Here is a 27,223-nt window from a genome sequence, read left to right as displayed (position 1 = left end):
CCAGCATGTGGGGAGGGTTAATGGGCCCATTTGACAGAGCCTCGGGCTTGGGAGGTGAAGAGGCCTCCCCAAGGCTGCACAGTCAGCAGGTAGTGGAGGTGGATTTGAACTTAAGTCTGATACCCAAATGGTTTCTCTCCTTGCTGATCCAGGTTCCCAGGGGCCCCTTCCCTCTGGAACCCCATCACTCTCAGCCCCACAGTGGCCTGGTCCCAGGACCACCTAGAATTTCCCTGTCATCACTTACCGGCTTGCCATCTAGACCCAGTGGTCCCTGGAAATGAGAGAGACAGAGAGCAGAGGTTACACACTGGAAGGGCATTTCCTGTGTGTTTTATGACCCAGAGGCACTACTGAGCACCAAAGACCAACACCTGACATGAGCCCATGGGTCTGAAGACCTTTCACGCAGACCTGGGGTGGGGGTGTCTGGGTGTTTGCTGCCCAGAATCCCCTCCTCTGACAAGAGAGCCCCACTTCTCTTCCAGAACCACCCCCATCTGCTTGTATGGGGCTTGGGCGTGTGGTCGCATTCCCTCGACCAGGGGGATTTGGTTCATGGATAAACGTCATGTCTGGGGCTTTGAATGGTGGCGCTTTAGGGGAAAGAGGGTCTTTTCTCCTGGTGGGGCTAAGGCTGGAGCTCCTGAGGGTACCATGTGGCTTGAGAAAGAGCCAACAGAGAAGAAGTCAGAGCTGAGAGACAGTGAGGAAAACGGGGCAAAGGGTCTGAAGCTGAAACCATCCACCCCTGCACACTTCTGTTTGTCAGTAGTTTTTTTCTTTAAGCCAGTGTGAACTGAGTTCTGTCACATGGAACTTGGTAGGGAAGTTCCATGGAACTTCCCCCGGTGGAATCTAACCGGTGGATTCCCCCTTGGAATCTAACCCCCGGTGTGATGGCATTAGGAGGGGGCTTTGGGGAGGTGAAGAGGTTCATGAGGGTAGAGCTTCACAGATGGGATATTAACCTTTACAAAAGAGGCTCCAGACGGCTGCCTGGGTCCTCGTGCACCATGTGGGGACACAGCGAGGGGATGGCAGTCTGCAGCCCGGAAGAGGGCCCCCACCAGAACCTGGCCACACTGGCACGCTGAACTCAGACTTCCAGCCTCTAGGACAGTGAGAAGATTTCTGTTGTTTCTAAGCCACCCGGGCCATGGCGCTTTGTTAGAGCAGCCCAAACAGGCTAAGACACAAGTGGAAGAGTCCTGAAGGTTCTTTCAGTTCCCTGCATTGCTGTGGCCTTCGTAGGCAAAAGTCAAGGCTGAGAGAAGCCAAATAGCACAAGGTCAGGTCCCAAGGGCTAGTGTATTCCAGAGGCCGCAGAGGGTCAGTGACCACTGCACAGCAGCTCCCGTGGGCGCCCTCCACCTGGGGACCCATTGCCTCTCAGAAAGCCCCACTGAGTTCCATCCACCGCCATGTGGGGAATCAAGGGCAGTGCCATGAACCGGATCCACCCAGTCTCTGTCAACACCTCTCCTCCTCCCTGCCACTGCCTCCTCATCCTCACGGACACTTCACCCTTGACCCCAGCCGATGTTCTAGGCAGCTCCACTCCCAAGCCTTTTCACACATCACCTGCCTGCCTGGCACACCTTTGTGTGTCACCTTTAGCTCAGTCACCTCCTCTTCCATGAAGCCCTCTAGGTTTCCCCACTTCTCAGAAATCAGGCCATTTGTCCCTACACCCAGCACATTTTCTCTCCTTCCTTCCTTCCTTCCTTCCTTCCTTCCTTCCTTCCTTCCATTTTTTTAAATGTTTATTTATTTTTGAGAGAGAGAGACAGAGTGTGAGCAGGGGAGGGGCAGAGAGAGAGGGAGACACAGAATCCTAAGCAGGCTCCAGGCTCTGAGCTGTCAGCACAGAGCCCAATGCAGGGCTGGAACTCACAAACTGGGACATCCTGACCTAAGCCAAAGCCAGATGCTTAACCGACTGAGCCACCCAGGCACCCCATAACCAGGGCAATTCTGATAATTTATCTCTTAAGTGCTTCTGGCCACCAGCCTCAAGGTCAGCTGAGGTTCTGGACTTCAGGGCAATGTCTTAGGTGTAGATGGAATCCCAGCAGGTGGGGAGTGGGGCCATTCCAAAGTCTTGGGGGTCCAGGCTCTGGGGGGTCCCAATCAGGTCGTCAGCCCCAACCCTAGTCACTGAGGCTGACCAGGAACTGCCCTAGCTGGCATCTCCTGCTGGCTCCTGGCTGTCCTGACCCCTGGGTCCACATGCCTGAGGCCTCCTGTCCTTAGTCTGCTAAAGTTTGGCCCTGCATCTCCTCTCCCTGCCCCATGCTCAGGCCCTGCTAGGCCTCACCCAGGCCCGGCCCCTTCTGCTGCCACAGTGCACACAGGGACACGTCCCACCCTGGGTCTCTTCTGGGGGCTCTTTGTGGACCCCTACTCAGTCTGAATCACCACAGCAAGTCCGTAAGGCAGGTGTTATCATCCCTGTCTTACAGAGGGGGAAACCGAAGCCAAGTGAGGGAAAGACCTTGCCCACGGCCATGCAGCCAGGGCAGGGCTAGAGCCCAGGATGGCTTTCCGGTTCTGTGTCCTCAGGCACTCAAGCAGCCTGCAGTGGCCTCGCCTAGATTCCTGGCCACTCTCCCCGCAATCTGCCTGTCCTTGCATGCCTCTGTTCAAAGCTCTCTGCTCCATCCCAGTGCCCACTGGACCTCGCCTGCCTGCGGGCCCCCGGCCAGCTTGGCCAGTGTGGCTGCCATCGTGGACTCTGTGTCCGGGCCTTGTGCCCATGTCGACTGCTGAACTAAGCCCAAACACAGCGCCCCTCTATCGATCTAAAGGGATTAAAAAATCCATAATGCAGGGCGCCTGGCAGCTCCTGATTTCCGCTCAGGCCATGATCTCGCGGTTTGTGGGATGTCAGCGCAGAGCCTGCTTGGAATTCTCTGCCTCTCCCCCCACTCATGCTCTCTCTAAACAAACAAACAAACAAACAAACAAACAAACAAACAAACATACATACTTTAAAAATCCGTAACGCAGACTGAAATTAAAGAGAGACAAAGGTGCAGTTAGAGCTGAGTTAATCTCTTTCCTCTTCGGGGGCTGGGAGGGAGGGCAGTGGCCTCACAGCCAATTCACCAGCAGCAGCATGAGGAGTTCAAGGTGTCCCTGACAAGGGCTGGGACACAGTGCAGGGCTGGTCCGAGGGAAGCAGGCACCCCTCCCCTTAGGGCCACAGAGGCAGAGACTCTCCAGGGCAAGTTTAGGAATGCTCTGATGTGCCTCAGTGTGGGCTCTGTTGAATCCTGCCATACCCTTCATGGCGTCTGTCCTCACTGCCGCCCTGGCAAGCAGGCACCATAGTCCCATCCCACAGCTGTAGAAGCTGAGCCCATGGCTGAAATAGGCCCCCCTCTCCACGTGGTGTTCCCTCTCCTGCAGCATAGGGCAGCAGGGTTGACAGATGGCTGTTCCAGGGGACCTAGGATGAAGCCTCACAGGCCCTGCCTTCCTTCTGGGATTCCTGGTATGTCTGTCTCCCCCACTGAACAGACCTCTCTGGGCAGGGCTCTCTGCACCCTCTTCCACCCTGGCTCTCTACCAGAGAGAGTGCTGGATCAGACAAACTCACTTGCTGTGTGACCCTGGGACAGCCAGTCAACCTCTCTGAGCCTCAGCATCCTCATTACCTATTCTCCCCAGCAGGGTGCTTCCTGCCCTGGCTTGGTCCCATTTCCCCTAAACTCTGCCACACCACGACCTCCTGACAGCTCTTGGGGTTTGGGAAGAGGTGCTTCACTAGTCTCATGGTACATCTGGTGCCCCTTGAGGCCCGTGCACTTACACACGCCATGCTGTTTCCTGGCCCCAGGCTGTGCTTTCCCGTTTTCCTCCATTGCACAGAGTTCCGCCTCCACCTGGGGAACTCCTACTCATTCTTCCAGGCCCAGCTCAAATGGTGCTCCTGGGAGCCTCCCCAAGGAGAAGCAGCATTCTCCCTAGGCTGTCTGCCACAGAGCTGGGTCCCCATCCTTCTGGAAGAAAGCCCTGTGGCTGAGCTCCAGGAGACATGTGGGGCGGACAGAGGAGACAGCCTTTGGATTCAGACCCACCTGGGATCAGATGCGGGCTTTCCCACATGCCAGCTCGTGACCCCGGGGCTCATCATTGGTAGCAGGCCACCCTGCGTCACTGACCTGTGTGTGTGTGTTGGGGGTTGGGGTTCTGCTGAAAAGGTGCTATGTGCACCGAGTGAAACTTACAAACTGTACAGAAGGAGACGGGACAAAGCAAACCTTCTCCTCTCCCCAGCTCCTCTCCCAGAGAGCACCATGGGCATCAGCTTTGGGAAGCTGTCCTTGCCTGGAGAAGCACATGCATAATATCCCTGCCTTTCTTATTTTTAAAGCCCTCTGCGGGTTGCACAGCAGACATCTGTAGCTCCATTTGTCTTACTGTTGCAGAGGAATCTGGTCCTTGGGCCCCTGAGGCACGTCATAGCCCTCCTCCCCGCATTCCAGGAAAGCCCTACCACATACATGTGAGACCTGAGCATCATCCCCATGGCCCTTCCCTAATACCTGTAGTGTCTCCCACGCAATGCCCTGGAGAACTTTCTAGAATGCAAGGCTCTCCTGCTTGAGCCCTTCTGGGCAGCCTCACTCCTGAAGGAAAATGTCCAGACCACCTGGTCTGATGCCTAAAGCCCTCCTGCCCCATGCTGGGCACTGAGCACACATCTTGGGTTGGGCCTTTCCAGGGCCGGGGGTGCCTCCGGTCCATCTCTGAGTCCCCAGACCTGGTTCCAGGATGTCTGCTGGGTTGACATAAACCACACAGAGCTGTAGGTGGCCGGCTTTTCTAGAAGTGTGCGCTGCAGAAGGGAGCCTGGGATGTTCCCTTGGCTTGGACCCCTCAGGGGGAGTCTCCTGTTGCTGGCTGTCTCTGAAAGCATTCCAATGGCCAGACCTCGCTGTCTCTTCTTGAGAGTGACCTTGGGCCTCCATCTCCTGGGAGGGATTCTGCTCTCTTTCAACTCCGAGATTATTCCTGGTGGTCCCCAAGGCCTCTCTCTGGTGTGTGAGAAAGCCTAGAAGTGGCAAAACCCCCATTTTCCTTCCTACGGCCCTGCCTCTATCTGGGATCACAGAGCTCCTGGTTCCCAGGACTTAGAGTTTTCAAAAGAAGCCAATGAATTTTGTAGTTTCTGATGAATAAAAGCAGAGGGTGTGGCCTGAGCTGTGCTCTTGGAAATGTCCACCATGCAGCTCAAGGGAAGCTGTTCCCATTCCCCAGGAACCCAAGATTGGAGCTGCGGGTGGTTGGATCTGATGCTGAGCAGATTCCCGGGCAAACACAGAAACCCATGTGTGCACATTTGTAGGGCAGATGGTGCCAGCCATCCCTGGGGATGGAGCTGACCCACAGCCATGGCCCTGGTCTGTGCAGGTGGCTCTGGGCTCATCTTGATGACATCTAGGCAACAAAGCTCTGCTCAGATCCCTGAATTCCCTGTCTGGGGAAACAGCTGACCCTTAGAGAGGCTGCTGGGTGACCAGCGGTCACTGGGAGTCACTGAGGAGGGGCTTCAGTGGGGCAGAGGAAGGAAACAGTCTGGCTTTGGAGCCAGACGGACCTGCCTGGCTTGGGGAAGTGAACTGATCCCTCTTATCCTGGGGAAGGCTGGGCCCTGGGCTGTGAACCCCCAGAGGACAGGCCCTGCCCGTAGCTACCCTTGCTCAAACTGGTACTGCCTTGCTCAAACTGGTATCAGGGAAACTGTTCTGCAGAGTGTGTTAAGAGGCTTGCCTGGGGAAGAGGTTCGCTGGTCAAGTACGTTTGAGGAACACCAGGTTACATGCTGTGAATTAGGTTTCTTTCCTGCAAGACTTGTCTGAACTATCGTTCTGCCCATGGGTCTCCGGGAGGGCAGTGTTCCCAGCCTCACTGGGAGGCTGTGTGGACCATCTATGAACTGGGCATTTCCATGGGCTGAAGAAAAGCCCAAGCCTAGCTCTGGGTGCTCTTAGGGGAGGAGAAACACTGCAGGGATGAGTGAGGGGTTGGACTGAAGGAAGCCAAGGACAAGCATGGGCTGGAGGGCATGGTCAGGCTGGACTACGGTGGGGCAGGATCCAGGCTGAGTGTCCTAGCCGACAGCAAGCCAGCTTTGCACAGCAGAGGGCCATCTGGGGAGCTGAGAAGTCTGGAACAGCAGAGCCCCAGCCTGGGTGGAGGCACACCCTTGGTGGCGGGGGTCCTATTCCATCAGGGCAGCCATCCCCTGCCGCAGACTGTGGGCATCTCCCACAAGAGGAGTGGGAAGGAAGGCACTTGGGGCAGCCCACGAGTGAAACTCTCTCTCTGAACCTCAGCTTCCACAGAACAGGTGATCCTGAGGGCCAGACGCCAGAGCGCTGTGCCCACAGGCACTCAGTTCCCTCCAGCTCCCTCTCCCGCCTGATCAAAGCCATGGAATTCACCAGAGGTTTTCAACACCTTCTGCCCTCCACGAAACCCCACAGCTGTTTACAAGGCTCAGCTCTGCTTTAAACCACTCTTGCCCCATGCAGATCAGCAGAGCTCCGGCACGCTTTCCGGATGCGTTAGGGGCAAACAAAAACCCTGGGTGGTGTGCGGGCTTGGCTCCTTGCTGCACTCCGGAGCCTGAGAGTCCTGGAGCCTCAGTTTCCTCATCTGTAAAATGGAGAACATGTCCTCCTCTCAGATGACAAGTTCAAGATGAGTCCCAGGTCTGTCTCCTCTCCCCTCCTCCTCTCCCAGACCCACCAAAGACACGAGACCCTGTAGGTGAGCTGACACGGAGGTGGGGTCTGCATTGGCTCTTGGAGGGGCAGTCCTGCGGAGTGACCTTGTGTGGTCCTCTGACTCAGTGGCAGACCGTGGGACTCCGGCTGTGCCTTGGTGGGTCTGCTCCCTCCCACACTGAATAGATTTCCTAAGCAGGGTTCTACAGAGTCATCTTTTGAGAAAAATGAACAAGGGTGGCAAAGGAGGGAAGGTTTCTTAGTGAAATAAGTTTGGGACGTGGAGTCTGCTGGGCTCCATTGCTGGTGCCTCGATGTGCATCGGCCCCGGGGGAACCCTGAAGCAAAGGCTGCTGTTTACCCTACACTGGGGGCTGGCTCTGTTCTTCTCCGTTAGCTGTGCCTCAGGACCCCCAGCGTGCGAGAGTTCTCTGCTGAGCTGACCCAAAATCACTACACCGGCGTGTTTAGATGCAGACAAGGAGTAAATGCTAAGACTGGCTGGGGCTGGGTGTCCGTCTCGCTTGCTGGTTGTAATTCATGCGGATGGCTCCCGTCAGGGAACGGAGCCTCCAAATTGCACCGGGATGGGGCCCCTGGATGAGGGGGCTTACCAGGATTATCAGTCCAGGGACCAGTAATTATGGCCCAGATGTTGACAATTCATCAAATTACAAGGCTGTTGGGGCCTGGGGTCCTCAGCCTGGGACATGCACATTCCTGTGTGAAGGCTCCCTCATTAGAGTGGGTGGGCAGACCCCTCGGGGCAGGTCAAATGTGGTTCTGATTTCTCAGACCAGGCTCCTCGCACACATGGACCACGGCAAGACTGTCCGGGTTTAGCAATTTCCCAGACTTGAATTCCACCCTAGGGAAAGAGAGGACCCTCACTTCTTGGGTCCAGCCTGGCTGGTGCCCTGGTGCAGGCACACGGTTCCTCCCTGGGGACCTTGGGGCATTCTGTAGAGTCACCAATAAATTGCATCCCAAGCCAGCAAGCCATGAAGACTCCAGCTGGGTGGGGTTCTGGGAACCTGCTGAGGTTAGGGGCTTGCCCAAGCTGCCACCCCGCCACCCCTACTCTTGGTCTGTACGGTGAAGCACTGTTCTACAGCCAGCTTTGGCTTGGTGTGTATAGTTAAAACACCAAAACTAAAACTGAAGCCAAACTCACTGAATTAGTTGCAACATTTAAAAATGGTGACATTTCACATCAACATCCAGAGTTTGTACTTTTCTAGAAAAAGTGAAAGGTGGTACACCCTGGGGTCTGCATGCCTGGCATGATCAGCTGAGTCAAGTGCTCGCGGAGGGCCACAGGCTCTGCCCTGCCCTAGTGCTCCCCACCGGGCCCACTGCCCCGTCCAGATAACCTGTCAGCTCTGTAGAGGCATCTAGGTTGGTAACCCTCAGCTTAGAAAATCTCCCGGGTCGGGGCGTCTGGGTGGCTCAGTTGGTTAAGCGTCTGACTCTGGATTTCGGCTCAGGTCATGATCTCACGGTTCGTGAGTTAGAGCCTCATGTGGGGCTCTGTGCTGACAACTCGGAGCCTGCTTGCAATTCTCTCTCACCCTCCCTCTCTCTTTCTCAAAATAAAGAAATAAACTTAAGAAAAAAAAAAAAGAAAGAAAATCTTCTGGGTCCCTTTCAGCTCTACGATTCCGTGAGGCCGGGAAGCCAGCTGGCTTCTATTTTGGGGAGAGGGCATGCTCAGTATATCCTGTGCACACTGGAAGCAATTATACATATGTCCATATTATACATCATGGCTGGGAGAGGTGGTGCTATGCCTTTGAACCGATCCCCAAATACCTGCTTAAATTACACATTTGCCAGTTTCATGATTACCCTGTCAGGTAGCAGGAAAAATCGTTCCTGGGTGGGGTGAAGGGAGTCAAGAGCCCTGACTCCCAGTGCATGTGGTACAATGGAAGATGGCCAGTGAGTTGGGCTGTGTCCACCTGAGAGGGCTCTGGCCTCCTGTCTCCGGCTCAGGCACTCTCAGTGCTACTCTTGTGGAAGGCACTGGAAGTAGTAGACAGGTAGGGGCACCCATTTTGGTGGCAGAAGTGCCAGGGCGGGGATCTAGTGGGACCGAGCGGCCGACTAGGTGATGATGGTCGGAGTGTGGCTTGAACTGCATGAAGGAGATGGTCTAAGGGAGGCAGAAGGTACAACAGAGAAACCAGGAGACAGAATGACAGAGACAGCTCACAGCGGACACTGAGGGATCCCTGGTGTCCTGGCCAGGCCCAGGCCACACCCTGCTCTGCCCTCCTGCTCCTCAGCCTAAGTCTGCTGGGCCATCTGCCTGCTTCCTCCCAGCGTCGCTCAGGTTTGACTTTCCAGCCTCTCTGGTCATCACCCCCTGGTCTGTGGGATGGGCCCTCCACAGTTTCCAGATAACACAATTATCACCCACTGGGAATGAACTGCTGGGGACCCTTAAGAATCCAGAGGTTTTGTGCAAAATTTGGAGCTCTAACTTCTCTTGAAATATTGGAAGCTGTGATAATGATCAGCGTGCATGGGCTGAACGGGGTAGGGGGGCCCTTTAAGTGGGGCGTGTGCCCCCCCCCCCCGCTGGCCCACATAAGGAAGGCATCAGTGAATGCGTGAGCCTGCATTTCTAGCTCTGAACCAGTTCTCCAAACTGCAGACCTCTCTCTAGTCCCCCACCTACCCCTGCCTAGGACTTGGCCTCTCTCCCACACCAGCCTCCACCAGCCTCCCTGGCTCCGCTCCTCATGCCCAGCCTTCCTGCATGGCAAAGGAGCGGGATGTCCTTGCTACGTCCCCTCCCTGAAGACCTTGGAGCCAGCTGCCTAACTCCCCGAAGCCCAGCCTGTTTCCTCCTCTGGAAAGGAGGGGTGTGGTGTGGATGGAGTGGCCACCCGAATGTGACAGTGCCCTGCCCGGAGCTTGGTGTACAGAGGGTGCCAGAGGAAAGTGGTTTAATGAACGACTGGAGTGCCCTGGGCCAGTTCTGGGGGCGAGAACTAAGGAAATGGGGTGGAGCTAAAAGCTAAAAACCCCTTGCCTTATTATTCCCATTTCACAGGCGAGGAAACTGAAGCTTAGGGGAGGCTGGGCATGGTCACAAGCCTGAATCCTGCGTGCCTCCCACCTCACCATCCCCCTCTGGTGTTAGCAGTGCCTGGCAAGTACCCCAAAGCCAGCCTCCCCAAGCTGTCCCCATCCTGTCCCCAAAGAGGCCCTATTGGTGGAACAGCCCCCTTGTGGGAAGACCAACCTCTCCTTAGACGCCCTTTCTGAGAAGTGGGTGTGCCACCATTGCACACCTCCAGTGATGGGGAACTCACTGCTTCCCAGGCAGCCTGATGGTTTGCCAAGTTTTTGTGTACGTCCCATCCTTCCCAGGTTGCATGCCATTGCCAATTCCCTCCACCTTGCGGCCCCTGGGGAGGCAGCCAACCAGCTCAAAGGTGCTGGGTGCTTCAGGGTCACTGGCCTCTTGAGCTTTCCTCCCACCCCATCCCCCCTTTCCCCTGCCAGCCTGGCTTGTTCTCTGTTCTCTGTGTCCTCTCTCTGGCCACTCTTCTGCCACTCCCTTTGTGAGAGAACCTCCTTGTCTTCTGACCTTGGCTCACACCTCCCTTCCTCAGGGCAGCACCCCTGACCCCTACCAGGCCAGCCTCGGATTGCAGGTGGTCACAGTAACCCATACCTTCCCAGCCCTGACCATGGCGCACAGTGAGGTTGGAATCCCCATGCGCTTTGAGTCTCTCTCCCAGTCAACCACAACCCCATCCAGTAGGGACCCCCTGGATGTTTGTGTTGCCATTCCATCCCAAGTGTCAAACACAGTCTTTTGTACGTAGTGAGAACACAATATATAGTTGTTGAAAGAACCAACTGTCAAGTGGATGCCTCTAGGAATGAATGATCAGTTTCCGACTGGCTCCGGTGCCAGAACCTGGGATCACACCAGAGGGCGCTCTTGACCTGCTGAAGGCTGCCCTGGGTACCTGAGGACTCCTGTCCTCTGGCCACAGCCAGGGTGTTGTGCACTGGGGACACTGGCCCGAGAGGAGTTCCTTCAGCCTCGGGGGCTCTTCCTGCTGAGGTCAGTGACCATCACGGTGGCAGGAACTGTCACTCACTGGACCCAGCTTGTGTGCCCAGCACTATGGCTCTGGTGAGGTCATCTACCCGGCTGCCCTGATAGCCAAAGACAGGTTAGGGATGTGACTAGAGACCACATGGTCTATGGAGTACCAAAGCCCATTCTCTTTCCATCACATGAGCAAGACACGGTCCAGTCCCTGATTTCAGATTTCAGGAGGAGCTGGCTGGACCACCTTTGTACCCAAATAACTGCCTTCTCTCAAATTTATTTTCTTGGAAGGCCTGAGTTTGCCTTGGTGACCTGGCGCAGGTCTGTCAACAAGCTCTTCCGTACAAGGCAGAGAAGTGCTTTGCTGCTTTGGGGATGCTGGGAAGAGGTTCAGCCAGCAATCAGCCTGGAGAGTGGCCCTCTGCAAAGGTGTCACCACAGGTACACCCTGCAAAGGGCCCCCTGCCGCCCCCCACCCCACAGGACTGTCTGCTAAGTGCTTTCCCAGAGCTGAACTTGGGGAGAAGGTTGATTATCTAGCGCTGGGGGCTCTTGGCTACTGCCAGGAAGACACAAAAAGCTTCAGAGGGTAAGCAAGGCATCTGGGAACCCCACATGAGATGATCGAAAGGACTCTGGGGACACAGAGTGAGCCTGAGGCCATGGGCCTGAGTCAAGGAGCGCCTACCCTGAGCTGGTGCAGGACCCTGCGGAGGAAATCCCAGGGAGGTGGCCCTTTCCCTCGGGCCCAGCTGTGTCTCCCTGAGGTTCCAATCTGGGGGCCATTATTGGGGGCTCAAGAAGCCTCCTTTCATCCCATCCCTGCTCAACCCGGAATGTGGGGAGCTGGGGAGCATCACTGCAGGGGGCAGATGAAAATGAGATGTAGGTTGTCGAAATCTAAAAACAGATGAATTTGGAATATTACAGATGAATCATTTAACTAATTACATTTTTACAATCAAAGCTGTTTTTGAACTTGGAGAGTGCAAGAAAGCATATGAATGTGTGGTGCTCTGTGGCCCACCCCCCCTTTTTTTTTGTTCACTTGATTAATTCCACACGGTCCAACAGAGGTTTTCATTTCAAAATTGGTCCCAGGCTGAGACCCTGTCTCATATGCTACATTTCAGCTCAGAGCTATGCTTTCCCTGGGACCTAGGCTGTCGATGCATCCATTGCTGATTCTGGAGACACAGGGCAAATCCTGCCCACCGCCCCCAGCCCCAGCCTCCAGAGCACTTTGTCTGATGGGTCCCGGGTGGTCTTGGGGGAGGGGGAGGGGGTGGGGCTCTGCCAAGTGAAGGCGCTGTGGTCCTGGTCCTTCACCTGTCACCTGGCCTGCAATGCCTGCCACCTCTCATTTCTGACACCTGCTCTCTTTCCCTCCATCCTCGCTGGGGCAGTCTTGATTCATGCATCGTCTGCGAATTATTGCCACTGCCTCATATCTGGGCCCCCTTCCTCCAGTTTCTGTCCTGTTGTCAGGGAGGTCTCTCTAGTATAGACACCTGTCCACATCACTAGGGGCTTCTGTGGCCTCTGAACTCTGCTGCTGGGTGGGTGGGGGCCCTGCACTCAGCTTCAGGTCCCCAGAGTCACTGGCCAGGGGACCAGGACCACATTGCATGCCCCTCCCCCCCCCCCCCCCGTGTTGATAGTGTCCACGTTTTCACCAGGCCAAGCCTCACACTTCGCCAATGTGGACACTGGGGCTCAGAAGGCCTGAGAGATTGCCAGAGCAGGGGTGAGGTCTCCATCACCATAGTTCCCTGGCTGGGCGCCTGCTCTATTCAGCTGCCCCTGGCCGGGGAAACAGAATTGCACATTTCATCAGGAGGGGATGCTTTTCTTCTTAATTTCTAACAGTAGCTATGAGATGGACCTATGAGTGAGGAATAGGAAGGAACGTGAGCTGAAGAAACGGATTCCTGTCTTTAAGTTAGACGTGGTTTTCCATTTTGTTTTTTAGGGAGAGCAGGAAAGGGTCTTAACGATCTGATAATGGGGGTGGAATGGGGCATGAGCTCCAGGGCCGGATAAAAGCAAGGGGGGAGGACGAAAAACAGAACATTGACTCCAAGTACCTGTTTCCCTGAGTGGTAAGAGAAGAAGGACCCTCCTGCCCACGTGCAGACAGTCCTGAGCCCCCAACTGCTGCTGTGACCTGCTTCCTGATAGGATGGGTGGAGTGACAGAGGAGTCCCCAGCCTGTGTGCTAAGCCAGGCTTTGTCTTGCGGGTGGGCCTTGGGTCTCAGCCAAGTGCTGCTAGCCTCTGAGCTCAGCTTCCTCATCTGTCAAGTAGGGAGGAGACCATCGACCTCCCAGGGTTGAGAGCAAGCGGTCAGAAAGTACACTTGCTTCCCTGGCCTGTTGGAGGGGCTTGGGTGGGGGCGGGGTGGGAGTTGACCGTCCTTTCTCCCTTCGGGAGGGGGGAGGTCTCTGAGCCCTTGGCAAGGCAGCTTGTGGTTTCTATAAACACGAAGCCAAGTTTCCGTGGCCTCCGGCCTCAGTCAGTCTGTTATCCTACAAGATGCTACTCCGCAGAGCTCTGGAGATCTCTCTGGCGTCACGGTCCACTGTTTCCTTCTCATTTGCCTGCTTGTGGCCTTGCCAAGGTTGTCCCAACCTCATGACTGCATGCACTTGCTTTTTTCCTCCAGGAACACTTGCTCCACAAGATCTGCATCTTTTTTACCATTTAAGTCTCAGCTCAAATGTCATCTTCCCCAAGGGACTTCTGATGATTTCATCTCAGCTATACACACCCAGGTAGGTACCTGGCGGGCACTCTCAATACGTCCCTGCCTTATTCTCTTCCTAGCACATTTCCTGTCTGTTGGTGTATTGGTTTCCTGGTTTATTGTTTCTCTCCCCTTGTCTCTCTTGTTCGGTGCTGGTCCAAGGACCCAGGAAAGCATCTGGCACAGAGTCATTGACTGACGGCTTAGTGGGCACGCTCCCCCACCCTAGCCTCGCTGGAATTCATCATCTCCATGCACCTCTAGCCTCACAACCTGACGCTGTCCTCATGCATTCAAATACATGGAACTTAAGCTCTGTAACATATACCCAAAACACATTTTTCGAGAAATGTTTAAGTTGCACTCGGAGGGTGTAAAGCAAACCAGAAAGTCACAAAACCTCAATGTTAAGAGTCAAAAAACCCAAAACACCAAAGAGGAAGAGTTTTGATGCTGTAATTAGCAGATGGTGAGAGTCTGATGTTTTCTGTGCAAAAGTCAAGGTGTAAGCAAGATTGAGCCTTGCACGACAAGCCTTTTGCATCTTGGATAGAAGCCACAGTTTGGAGAGAAAAAAAGGCTTGTGATAAGAAATACCCAGGAAGTCACAGTGACCCCTAACTAACTGTTCCTTTCTCTCTATCCCATGGCAAACTGGTTGTGTAGGTCCCCCTCCCCCCACATCTCTCCAAAGACTATGACTGATCTGATTCATCTCTGTGCCACCCCAGTACCCAGCACAGGGCATGACACCTTCCAGATTCACTGAACAGAGTCAAGCCTCCTATGTATGAGATGTCAAAAGTCACTTTATTAACATAAATGCTGGTTACTATCCCAAAATGCAAGGAGAGTGAAGTGCCTAGGGCTCCTCTGTGGGTCCCACCTTTGACTCACAATGTTCAAAGCTCAGAATTCCTCCTAGGCTGCTGATTCCATGATGTCCCTGGACCAACCGGGATCTGGAAGCTCTCAAAAATGTTGATTTCCTCCTTAAACTATACCTGCAATTCTAAGCTCTACCACCAGGTGGCAGTTAGGTCTATGCAAACTTTATTAAACCTAGTTTAATCTCAAAGACTACATGTACTGCTCATTAAAATATACCCTAAATTAAAACAGGATACATATATGCACATTTTTTCAACTTATCATATTGGCATAGATTTAAAAGTATGATAATACCCACAGTTGGCCAGGGTTTGGGGAAATATGCAACATTTGTAAGCTGTTGGTGGGAATGTAAATTAGAAGAGCCTCCAGGGGGCCAATCCGGCAATACACATCAAAAGCCTTCAACATGTGCAAACCCTTTGGTCCAGCAATTCAACTTCTAGATATTTCTCCTAAGGAGATAATCATGGAAATACACCTAAGTTTCTTCCCAGGATGTTGACCATAGGTGTAAAAGATTGTCAAATAAACACTATAACTTGGAGACAGCTTAAAAAAATCATACAGATGATAAAATACTATGTAGCTCTTACCTTCTAGAATTCTTTTTTCTTAATTTTAAAAAATGTTTATTTTCAAGAGAGAGAGAGAGAGAGAGAGTGTGAGCAGAGTGGGGGCGACAGAGAGAGAGGGGAGACACAGAATCTGAAACAGGCTCCAGACTCTAAGCTGTCAGCACAGAGCCCGACATGGGGCTTGAACTCATGAACTGCCAGATCATGACCTGATCCGAAGTCGGATGCTTAACCAACTGAGCCACCCAGGCGCCCCTAGAATGCTTAAGGATGTGGATATACCATCTTAAGGATGCTATATTAAGTAGGAAAAAAAAAAAACAAAACAACAAAACCAGGCTCCCTCCAAAGAAGTATGTCCAGTGGTCCCATTTTTAGACTAATAAACGTAAAAACAAACTCACACATAACAAATACTGAAAGGACAACCACCAAAATATTGAGAAGACTAATCTGTGGGTGGTAGGATTACGGATGATCGTTTTTTCCTTTTTTGTGCTTTTCTCTATTTTGGGACAGTTTTATAATAAACATACTTCTGTTGTCATCAGCAGGGAGCTATTAACGAACTCTCCCAGCAGCAAGGACAGGCTGGCCTCTGTGTAAGGGGGCTGTGCACAAAGTGACCCTGGGCCCTTGTCAGTCCACAACCTGCCCCACAGTCCTGTGCCTTGGTTCCTATGCCCCAGTCTCCTGACCTCAGCTCTTAGGTCCACATATGGTCCTGGTTTCAGCTGGTCTCACTCAGGGGGAGGGGCCAGACTCGAGTAATCCAGAACACACAGCCAGCATGCTCTCCACCATGACCCTCCTGCCTGATATTTTTCTTGCTCTTACTTCCCTTTAGGAAGTGACATGTTTTTAACACACAAAAAAGATCCTCCCTGAGGCTGGTCCCGAAGTTTACTGAACTGCAGAAAAACACCTTTTCCTAAAACTGACTGTTTTCAAAGCCATTTTCCATACACTGCCAGTGTATGTTGGTGGATTAGAATGATTTCCTAAGCTGGGCTTTCCTTCTCTTGAGGCTTTCCTTGGTGAGGAAAGATGGTGACATTATGGAGGGTCTGTCGTATGCCACGTTGCATGGACGCTGCATTCGTTACCTTATTTTAATATTCCAACTCTGTACGTATCATCTCCACAGATGCTCAGAGGCCAAGTACCTGCCAGAGGCCACAGGGCTGAGCCAGCATCCTGAGTTGGGTCTGAATGACTTCAAGCTTGTGGATACTCAGTACACAAAGTGCCTCTTAGGTGGCCCGGGTCCCTCCAGCTGTGGCAGTCACTCTAACCTCTGGGATGACCATGTGGAACCCTCCATAAGCACACCCCAGGCTGGGAGCCAGGCCCTCCACAGGCCAAGAGATCTGAATTTCAGGCCAAAACACAGAGGCCCCTCGAGCCTGCAGGAGGCCCTCCCACCCACCTCCTGCCTGCACAGGCGTGCTTTCTCTCCTACAGAAGAAGAGAGGCAGGGTGTCACCTCCACCCTGTGGGCCTCATGGAAGGGACTGCCCAAACGGTACCACCAGAACAAGGCTGCTTGGGGGCACCTGGGTGGCTCAGTTGGTTAAGCATCTGACTCTTGATTTCAGCTCAGATCATGATCTCATGGTTCGTGAATTCGAGCCCTGCATTAGGCTCTGTGTTGACATCGTGGAGCCTGCTTGGGATTCTCTCACTCCTTCTCTCTCTGCCCCTCCCCTGCATTCTCTCTTTCTCTTGAAAAAATAAGAAAAAAGAACAAGGGTGTGTGGAGGAACACAGCTGGAATGAGCTGGCTCCGGGTGCTGAAAGCATGATTACCCTGGATAGAGCAGCAGGCAGGGCCAGCCCAGCCAGGGAAGATGTTCGTATCCGTATGGAAAGGGCGGTGTGCATTCAAACTGCCATCAGGTGACCTCAGGAAAAGGGGCGCCCCAGCCCTGTACACTCGTGGGTATGTTACCAGAGATTTTGACAGGGTCCCCTTACCCTTCACCTGGCCCGACCAGGCAGTGGGGAAGGATAGCTGGGCCCTAATCTACTTTCTTCCCAGGAAGCTCAGAACTTAACACACTACAAGCACATTCATCCCCTGGCCTCCCCTCCCCCAATTCACAGAGTCCCATCTCTGGCCCAGGCTGGGTACCAAGTCCCACCTCAGGCTTAATTCCCTGGCAGCCCTGTAACAGCCCTAGTCACCTGTCCACCTTTGGTGTCTGGAGGCTCCAGGCATGACCTCACTTCACCTGAACCTCACCGCCCTCTTCACAGGGAGGGAAAGGGAGACTTAGATCAGCGAGTGGTAAAGATGGAATTCAAACCCCGGCTCCACCTGGACCTGGTGGCTGGTCTGGAACTCCTGTCCTTTACCTGGAAAAATGCATCAACCAAAATCTTCTCTTATGCCAGGGAGAAGGGAGTCAGGGAGTCACCCTGTGCTCAGAGGGGCCAATAAGGGGGGAAGAGGGACAAAACCCATTGACCCAGCCACTACCTGCTCTCCTTGAGATGCCCAGCTAGGAGGCACTATAAGCCCAGGTCTGCCAGGACTACCCTCCACAGCCTCCTGGGAAGGTGGTTCCTGCAGGACTGGGGGAGCTCCCCCCCCCCCCCTTCCATCACCAGCCCATCCAGACTCTGGCCAGATCTGGTCATTACTGAGGCCTCTGAATCAACCAACATTCTCCTCCGTGCACCTTCCTGACCTGAAGGCACAGAACAACTCCGTCGCCCAACCGTATGGTCCCACCATGCTCTCCTTCCACCAGGTCACCCCCCTGCTCTGATACATCAGGACTTCTGGATGCCACGGCTGTGGTCCTTAACCTCTCTGAGCAGGACTGGATGGCCACACAGCTACATCAAATTTTGCTTTTCATGCAGCACTCACCCAGCCTGGGCGGGGCACGTTGACTGCAAGTATAAGCCAACTTCTAGGTTTAATTCAAAAGATCTGAGAAGGCGATGACACCACAAAGACCAAACTGGAATCAAGCAGTCTCCCGTTCCTGAGTGCTGACAAGACTCGGTGGGCTGGGAAGGACAGCCCCCTGCCCACTGGGAAGAGGCTGGCAGCCAAGCCAGCCAGGGGGGAGGGAGACGGGGTGGGGGTGGGGGGAAGGGGCACTCCACAGCCAAGGGCTGGACCCTCGGTGCAGGGCTGATGGTCTGGGAAGCAAGAGCATTGGGGGGCGATCCGGGATGCCAAGGAGGCTCCTTCTTGAGCCTCTCTGCTTTGCCTGCAGGATGGCCGGAACATCGGACGTTCCCACCAGGCCAGCCCTGCAGGTCTGCACATCCCTCACCTTCCTTCTCAGAGCTAACGCTAATCCCCTCCAAAGAGAGACCTCAGCCACTGAAAGCAGAAGAGGGGGAGGGGGCAGGAGCGCAGACAGAGTTAAATAAAGGCTCAGAGGAAGAAGATCAGCTTGAGAGAAAAGGGCACAAAGAGCAAAAAATAAACGGCAAATTACCGGGTAGCCATCTCGTCCTGATTGCCCCTGTGGTAATTAATACGTCATTAATAATCAGACTTTCAGCAGAAAACCATATGGCAACACTTATAACTCAATCAGGGCCCCCGATCCCCCCACGTTGTGCGGGGTTTGCAGCAAAGGCTGATGGTTGGTAATGACTCCTGGGGGGTGGGGGGAACGCGCTCAGGGCTCCGGCGGGTCTGGGAGACGGAGCACCCATTTCCTGCCTCTTGGAGCCAGGCTGGAAGGGCCACCAGGGCACACACCCACACGATTCAGGAGGGGCACATGGTGAGGACCACACGGGGATGTGGGATTCTGAAGGGTGGTGTCACAACCACCATGGAAAATGCTCCCTAAATCGGGACTAAAGGGCAGAAATGGCTCTTCCTGCCTGTCACCACTGGGAGGGAGTAGACTGGAGGAAGACAGCCTTAGAAGCCACAGATATGGGGGGGTGGGGAGTGGCATTTATTGCTACTGGATGCCCCTACCGGCTCAGAGCACTGACTGTCTGGCCTGTGTCCCACACATCAGCATCCATCTCAGGCTGCAGCTTGAGATTTCTGCATTTGTTGAATACATTTAATAGTTTAACAGCCAAGTCAAAAAAAAAAGAATCAGTCCACTGCCCTCTGCATTACGCACTTTAGCAAGTTCGCACAGGCTAGCCTCATGTGACAGCCAGGAATGACTCAACAGGGAGAAACTGCTCGTGGCCAATAAATCTACACATTTCTTGCTGGCTCGCTTTCTGGCTCAGCGTGGTGCTGCTACATGCATGGAGAAGCCCAGATTCCGAAGGGTGCCGATTGGGACGTGAATCATGGTAAGTGGAAGTCAAAAATAAAACTGATCATCCGAAAGGAATTCCTTTAGAAGGTTCATTTTGGCTCAGTGTGCTCCTTGAATTGATTCGTCAGGATTCACTGGGCTCTGAAAAACCACCAAGATGAATCAAAGGCACGCTAGTCACGTGTCTTGGAGGAGGACAGGGATTTCCGGGGCGCTGACCACCACCCACCCCTGCTGTCCTTGCTGCCCCCTGGCGGCCGGCCCCCCTCCCGCGCATCCTCCTCGGACCCAACACCCTCCCTGGCCAGTGGTGCTGGGCAGGGTTCAGCTGCCGGATCCAGAGGGTCAAACACATTGTGGCAAGTCAGGAAAATGGACCCCATTCTTCCTGGCATCTCTGCCTGACTCCGGAGCCCTTTGTGCCAAAGCATGTGAGACAAAAACATTTAAATGGATTAAATGCCGCGGAGCATTTAGAAAGTAGGGGCACGGTGCTTGCATTTCTGTGCACCAAGTGGAGCCAGAGACTCCGAGAGGAGCAGTCAGGATCGTGCCAGCTCTCTTGGAGGGCAAAACGGTCACAGAATGCTTCACAAGGCAAGTCAAACCCACAGAATTCTGTGCTTGTATTTGTCTACAAATTATAAAAAAAATATGACCCCTGTCCGGGACTAAGTTTTCTTTTTTTTTTAAAGGACACAACACATCTAACTAAAAAACTTATTTTCATGAAATAGCTACAGAAGAGAACGAAATGTCTTATCTTTCAGGAGCAGAGAGCATAATCCAGGACACTTACAGGAGGACCTGCAAAACACAAGCAGAGAAGCCCCAGTCAGCGTCAAAGGGAGAGAGGGTCCCCTTGGCCAGGCCGGCTCCTTCCTCAGCCGGCTGCTGGCCACCCCTCCTTGCAAGCCTTCACAAGTCCCAAAGCTAAGGGGCAGGGCAGAGGGGGCGCCTTTGCCCTCGCAGGGGCAGGGCTGGGCGTGTGGGTGGCAATGACATCCTGCATGCATTGGTTCATGCAAACATTTCACAAGGTTGCTGTTGATCCACTGCTGGGGGCCCACCCGGGTCGGGTTTTGGCAAGCCAGGTAGGAGTCAGACCTGTTCCTGCTTGAAGAACCAATTTTGGTGCTCACCTGGGGTCAGTTCATTTCTATCGAAGGGGAGAGACGTGTGGGGGGAGAAAACATTTCGGGCAGAGGGAACACAGCGCTCCAAAGGGTTACACGTATGTGTGTGGCTGAGCGGACACGCAGGGGGTACCCGTGGTTCAGCCCTGGGGTTAGGGGCGCCGGGTCTGGGTGTGCGTGGGGAAGCCGAAGGGGCTGAGTCCAGAAGACTCCAGAAAGGCTGAGTGCAGCACGCTGAGACCAGTCTTATAGCAGATGAGGGCTCCTGGAGAATGTTCATGAAACCCACAGGTGTCTTCACCTCATGGTGTGCAGACCACACTGCATTTGACCTTTGCGAGAGGTGCAGTAAACATCCCCACTTGACAGATAGCATAGAGGCTCAGGGAGAAAGAAGTGACTTGTCCAAGGCCACACAGTTGGTTAGGAGTGGAACTCATCCCAGAAGGAGCTCTCCCAACTCCTGAACCCTACGTACTTCCCACTAAAGCCATGCTGTGGCCGTGCCAGCAACTACTCTGCTTCCTGCAGACCCTGGACCTCAGTCTGGATAGCGAGGCCGGCACAGGGAGGTGACACTCGGCCCTCAGTGGGCCCATGCGTGTTTATGGATCACCACCCATGAGCCGGGTCCCTCTGGGAGAGAGTAATGGGACACACTGGTAACAGTAAGAGGCAGGATCTCAGACTCACAGAATTTTCCTTGGAAGGATAGATGCTTAAGAAAACAATCATGCGGGGAGAAGCACAGGAAGCTCCCAGCACGTAAGAGGTACCCCAGCCAGGCCGGGCTGATTCAGGGCTGGAGGCTAGGCTGGGTCCTGAAGGTGAGAGAAGATTATCTCAGACAGGAAGGGGGAGGAGCTGTGTGACAAAGAAGGGAAGGCGGGGGCGGGGCAGGGATTTGAATGGTAGCGGGAGACAAGGAGCACTCATGGGTCCTGTAGGGAGCAGTGGTGGGAGGGGGCAAGAGTGGCAGTTGCCCCCACGTAGGTGATGGTGGCCTGGACTCGTGTGCTGACTGTGGAGATGGAAAGAAGTGAGTCAGAAGACACTTGTCAGTGGGGACCGACAGGACTTGCTCATCGGTTTAATGGCAGTGTGTGTGTGGGGGGGGGTGCATAGGGCATAGAAAAAGGAGAGACAAGACAGAGGCTTTTGGCTTGAAAAACTGATGTGTGATGGTGCTAATACCCAAGAATGGTATACGGGGGGCTCTGTGGCCCCTAAGTCCAGACTAGGGTGGGGCGGGGCGTTGGTCACCTGGACATCTGTACACCTGACTTCTCACCTTCTGCCAGGGACCTCGTGCCATATTTTCCCCGGGGAAAGAAAATGCCCTGGACGGATGTACTTGCACCTGTGCCCAGCCTCCTTTCCGTGCCCCTGAGGTTATGTCAGAGGAACTGACTGGCCCTACCTTCCCGGGCCCCAGCACCCTCCACTGCCTTTCTCTCCCTGTTGCATCATCAGACCGACTTTCTCCAGCAGCTGCTTCCCAGCAGTTCTGGAACGGCTCCAATTCCTGTGCTCACATGCCCTCCTCTGCTCCGGCCTGGCTCTCCTCCCCCTCACTGCTGGGAAGAGGGGGTCTCCTGTCACTGCCTCTCCTTCCCTGCCTTCTATGCACCTTGTGACCCTCTGATATGGATTCCATCCCTCTCACCACCAAAATGGCTCTCACTGAGTCCCTAACCACCTGCTACCAAGGATTTCTCCTCTTCCTTCCACACTGCTGAGCCTGCCCTCCTTCTGGAAGCACTCTCTCCCTTTGGCTTCTAAAAGGTCATGTTCCTCCTGCTTCCTTGATTGTTCAGCTGGCTCAGTCTCTCCCAGTCTCACACAGAGGCTCTGCTGAGCTCATGGCAAGGCTTTCTTCTCTTCAGTCTTCTCAGCTCATCTGTCCCTTCTCTCCTGTCTTCCCTGGGAATCTCATCCCACTCATGACTACACTAGACAGAAGTGACAGAAGTGTCCCACGTGGGCAACTCTAGCCCCAACTGTGCCTGAGAAGCCCAGACTCCCTTTGCGAGCTGTCTGCTTGTCATTTCCCCTTGAACAGTCCTCATGATTCCTCAGGCCAAGGTGCACAGACACGTTCATGATATTCTGCCCACAAAAGCGCCCCTCTTCTGGTTCCTAGTCTCCATGGATGACATTTCCTACTGCCTAATTAGAGACCCAGACAACGAGGAGTCCCCCTCGACACACTCTCCCTCCCTGATCTACTGGGACATCCACATTCATTCCACAGACATTCACTGACCACTGCTGTTCTGGGCAGTGGGATACAGCAGTGACAATGACAAAGATCTCTGCCCTAAGGAATTTACCTTCTGGCCAGAGAGGTAGCTGAGATACCATAAACATAACACACAAGCTCATCACCTACAAAATGGTAAGTGCTAAGGAAAGAGAGAGGCAGTGGGGCAGGGCAATGGGGAGCTGTTAGTGCCGGGGTGCAGACTGGTGTATTCAATAGGGTGGTTGGGGTAGACATCTTCCTGAGGAGACATTTAAGCAAAGGCTTCCTGTGGATTCCTGGGAAAATGTGTACCTACCAGAGGGAACACCCAATGCAGGAGGGCACCTGGTGTGCGTATATGTGTGTGTGTTTTTAATTTTTTTTTTACTTTTGAGAGAGAGAGAGAGCGAGCTGGGGAGGGGTAGAGAGAGAGGGGGACAGAAGATCTGAAGTGGGCTCTGTGCTGACAGCAGAGAGCCCGACATGAAGCTAGAACTCACAAACCGCGAGATCATGACCTGAGCTGAAGTCAGATGCTTAACCAACTGAGCCACCCAGGCACCCCATCACCTGGTGTGTTTAAGGAACAGCAAGGAGGTCAAAGAGGTGACAGCAGAGGGGGAGGTGGCTTCAGGGAGGTGGTGGGTAGGGGTAGATTGGGTAGGGTCTTGTTGGCCATTTCTAGGACTTTCTCTTCTCTCTGATATGGGAGCCCCTTCAGGGCTCAGTGCAGACACAGGACGAGACCTGCCTTGTGATCCTGGTGTGAAAAGGATCACACTGTGTGGGAGGCAAAGGTAGGATCCTGCAGTGATGCCAGGGAGGGGTGATGGTGGCTCCCAGCTGGTGGTGGCAGTGGAAGGGGTGGAAGTGTCTGGATTCTGGATCGATTCTGAAGGCAGAGTCAAGATGATTTCTCAAGACTCTGGAGAGAGGACTCAAGCAAGATGTCCCTTGAGTGACCACAGAAGTGGGGAGACTGTGGTCCAGCAGGTTTGGCAGGAAGGATCGGGAGCTCAGCCTTGTACAACCCAACAGTTAGAGGTTGGGAAGAAGAGAAGAAGGTTCTAGAAGCTGAGTGGAGAGAGTGCAGTGAGGAGGAGGGGCTGTGTGTGTGCCTGTCACTTTGGACAGATGAGTAAAATGAAGACTGAGACCTGCCCGCTGGCTCTAGCCACACAAGGGGCCCGGGGCAGGGGGAGTCATGGGTGTGCACATCTGGCTGGAGATGGTTTGGGGAGAAGGGAGGGGAGGAATGGGGGCAGTGGAGGCTTTCAAGCAATTCAGCGGCAAAGGGGAGCGAAGGCACAGAGCACGTGCTTTGGAGACACGGGGTCCAGAGAGGGCCACTTCTTCAAGATGAGAGACACAGGACAGTATGTCTGCTTTAATGGGAGTCATCGGCAGTGAGGGGAAGATCCAACATGGTGGAGAATGGGGGATTCTGGGAGCGATGAGGGAATGTCTCCCCCCACCCCCCAGGAGGCCGAACGGTTGCATGTTGGCCCATGAGACCAAGCAGAAAGGCCTAGTGCAGTGTGGCTGGGTGTGCGGCCCATGGGGGGAGGTGGAATTTTCCACAGTTGCCTCTGACTGTTCCCACTGCCAGTGGAGTAGGAAACGAGGCCATCAGCCATGAGTGACGCTGGTGGAGGAGGTGTGGGGGCCACACAACCATTAAGCTGTGGTCTGGCATTTAAAGTGCAAACCGGCCAGCGTGGCAGGGGGTGGGGGACAGGGTTGCGTGTGTTTCCCACCAGCCACAGTTGCTGCACAGGTGCCGGAGTGCACATGTGGGGTTCGAGCCAAATGGGGCGAGGTGGTGGGATCTGTGGGTTGGGCGATGGGTGAGATGGAAGGAATGTGGGGTCAGGGAATGAGGGAGTGGGCTGGGGTGAATTGTGTGAACTGGGGCATCATGGATGTTGCATTTACCAGTGATGTTGAGGCGTTGGCCAAGACCATGGGAAGGAGGGGGCGAGGTCGGCCGGAGTCCCAGCTCACCAAAGGAGGCCTGGGTGTGTGAGGGACTTCTATGTTTGTATCAGGGCTCCCTAGGAATTTACCCAGAAGTAGTGATGGAGGGAGGGCTGCAGATACAGGAGCTGAAACCCACTAACAATGAGGGGGGTGTGCAGGGGCCAGAGATGGCCTCACATATGCAGACATATCACTACCCCAGTCTCCACTCTGGGGCCAGGGTGGTGTTTTCAAGACGCAGATCTGATCATGGCACTCCCATCCCCCAGTCCTCATTTTCCCACAGTTCTTAGGACAAAGGCCCCAATCCTACACCACTGCTATGCTACTCTCTGTCCCCTTGAACCCGTGGGAAGAGAGGCATTGTTTAACTAGAGGGGTGCTAGGCAGACTGGTGGTTATTGGGACAAAGTGAAGTTGGATCTGTGCCTCAGCATGAGTCAGGATAAATTCCAGAAGGATCAAAGTCTTACATGTTAAAAAAAAAATCATAAAAATCCTAGAGGAAAACAGACCCACGAATACAGAGAACAAACTGGTGGTTGCCAGAAGCGAGAGGGGGGTGGGAAAAATGGGTGAAGGGGAGTGAGAGATACAGGCTTCCAGTTATGGAATGACTAAGTCACAGGGATGAAAAGTACAGCATAGGGAATATAGTCAATGACACAGTAATATTGTTGTATGGTGACAGAGGGTAGTTATACTTGTCATGAGCACAGCATAACATAGAGAAGCTGAATCACTGGGTTGTGCACCTGAAACTCATGTAACACTGTGTGGCAATGATACCTCAACTAAAAAAAAAATCCTAGGGGCACCTGGGTGGCTCAGTCGGTTAAGTGTCCAACTTTGGCTCAAGTCATGATCTTGGGGTCTGTAGGTTCAAGCCCCACGTTGGGCTCTATGCTGACAGCTCAGAGCCTGGAGCCTTCTTCGGATTCTGTGTCTCCCTCTCTCTCTGCCTCTCCCCTGCTCACGCTCTCTCTCTCTCTCAAAAATAAATAAAGATTAAAAAAATTTTTTAAAAATCCTAGAGGAAAATTCCTTTCTAACCGTGGAGAGGGGAAGGTTTTTCCAACTACAGTTCATAATCCAGAAGCCATAAAATAAAAGTCTGAGTCAACCATATAAAAACAAAAAATGCCTAACAAGGCACAAAGCACTGGAAGCAAAGACAAAAGCCACGGGGAAAACTATTTCTGACTCATGTCACAAAGGCCGATATACCTTGACACAAAAATGCTCCTACCAATTAACCCTAAAATCATCAACAACCTACTAAAAAAGTGGTCAAAGATATGAGGGGACAGTTCACAGAAAACATAAATCGCTTCTAAATATATGAAACAAAAGCAAATTTTCATTCATAATATAAGTAAAGAAGGTTAAAACTATAATCCCAGCAGAGTCTGATTTGGCAGTGCTAATTAGGACTCAAAATGCATGTGCGGGGATGCCTGGGTGGCTCAGTCAGTTAAGCATCTGACTCTTGATTTTGGTTTGGGTTATGATTCTGGGGTCGTGGAATTGAGCCCCGAGTTGGGCTCTGTGCTGAGAATGGAGCCTGTTTAAGACTCTTTCTCTCTCTCTCTCTCTCTCTCTCTCTCCCCCTGCCGCTTGTGCATGCACTCTTTCTCTCTCTAAAATAAGCAAATAAATAAACAAATAAATAAATAAATAACTAAATAAATAAAATGTATGTGTCAATTTCTGCAATGATCCTTCTAGGAATGTATTCTGTAGATGCATTAACAGATATGTAAAAGGACAGGTATATAAAAATATGCATAGCAGAACTATTTGTGATGGCCAATAATTAGAAACAGCACAATGAAACTGTGTAAAGAAAGGATGGTACAAGCCATAAAATACCTAGGAATAAATCTAACCAAAGAGGTGAAAAAAATCTATACACTACAAACTATAGAAAGTTTATGAAAGAAATTAAAGAAGGCACAAAAAAATGGAAAAAGATTCCATGCTCCTGGATAGAAAGAACAAATATTGTTAAAATGTCGATACTACCCAAAGCAATCTACATATTCAATGCAATCCCTACCAAATAACACCAGCATTCTTCACAGTTAGAACAAACAATCCTAACATTTGTATGGAACTAGAAAAGACCCTGGATAGCCAAAGCAATCTTGAAAAAGAAAACCAAAGCAGAAGGCATCACAATCCCGGACTTCAAGCTATACTACAAAGCTGTAATCATCAAGACATAATGGTACTGACACAAGAACAGACACTCAGATCAATGGAACAGAATGGAGAACCCAGAAATGGACCCACAAATGTATGGCCAACTAATCTTTGACAAAGCAGGAAAGAATATCCAATGGAATAAAGACAGTGTCTTCAGCAAGTGGTGCTGGGAAAACTGGACAGTGACATGCAGAAGAATGAACTTGGACCACTTTCTTACACCATACACAGAACTAAACTCAAAATGGATAAAAGATCTCAATGTAAGACAGGAAGCCATCAAAATCCTCGAGGAGAAAGCAGGCAAAAACCTCTCTGACCTTGGCCGCAGCAACTTCTTACTCAACACGTCTCCGGAGGCAA

At 53.0% G+C, this 27,223-nt stretch overlaps 1 protein-coding gene across 1 annotated transcript in view; it reads right to left on the bottom strand.

Moving 5' to 3' along the window:
• Positions 1-27,223, bottom strand: part of COL23A1 (collagen type XXIII alpha 1 chain) — a 350,552-nt gene that overhangs the window by 26,641 nt on the left and 296,688 nt on the right. Inside the window, exons 4-6 of the mRNA XM_047092393.1 lie at positions 20,091-20,098; positions 18,494-18,520; positions 248-274 (exon numbers count right to left, since the gene is read on the bottom strand). Of these exons, the coding sequence (XP_046948349.1) occupies positions 248-274; positions 18,494-18,520; positions 20,091-20,098 (62 nt within the window). The remainder of the gene's footprint in view (positions 1-247; positions 275-18,493; positions 18,521-20,090; positions 20,099-27,223) is intronic.

The sequence above is a fragment of the Lynx rufus genome, unplaced genomic scaffold (assembly GCF_022079265.1).
Source record: "Lynx rufus isolate CCGP_SWC_20201006 ecotype Redwood Valley unplaced genomic scaffold, mLynRuf1.p SCAF_1, whole genome shotgun sequence".
Taxonomy (NCBI): domain Eukaryota; kingdom Metazoa; phylum Chordata; class Mammalia; order Carnivora; family Felidae; genus Lynx; species Lynx rufus.
This window is presented reverse-complemented; position numbering and strand designations above follow the sequence as displayed.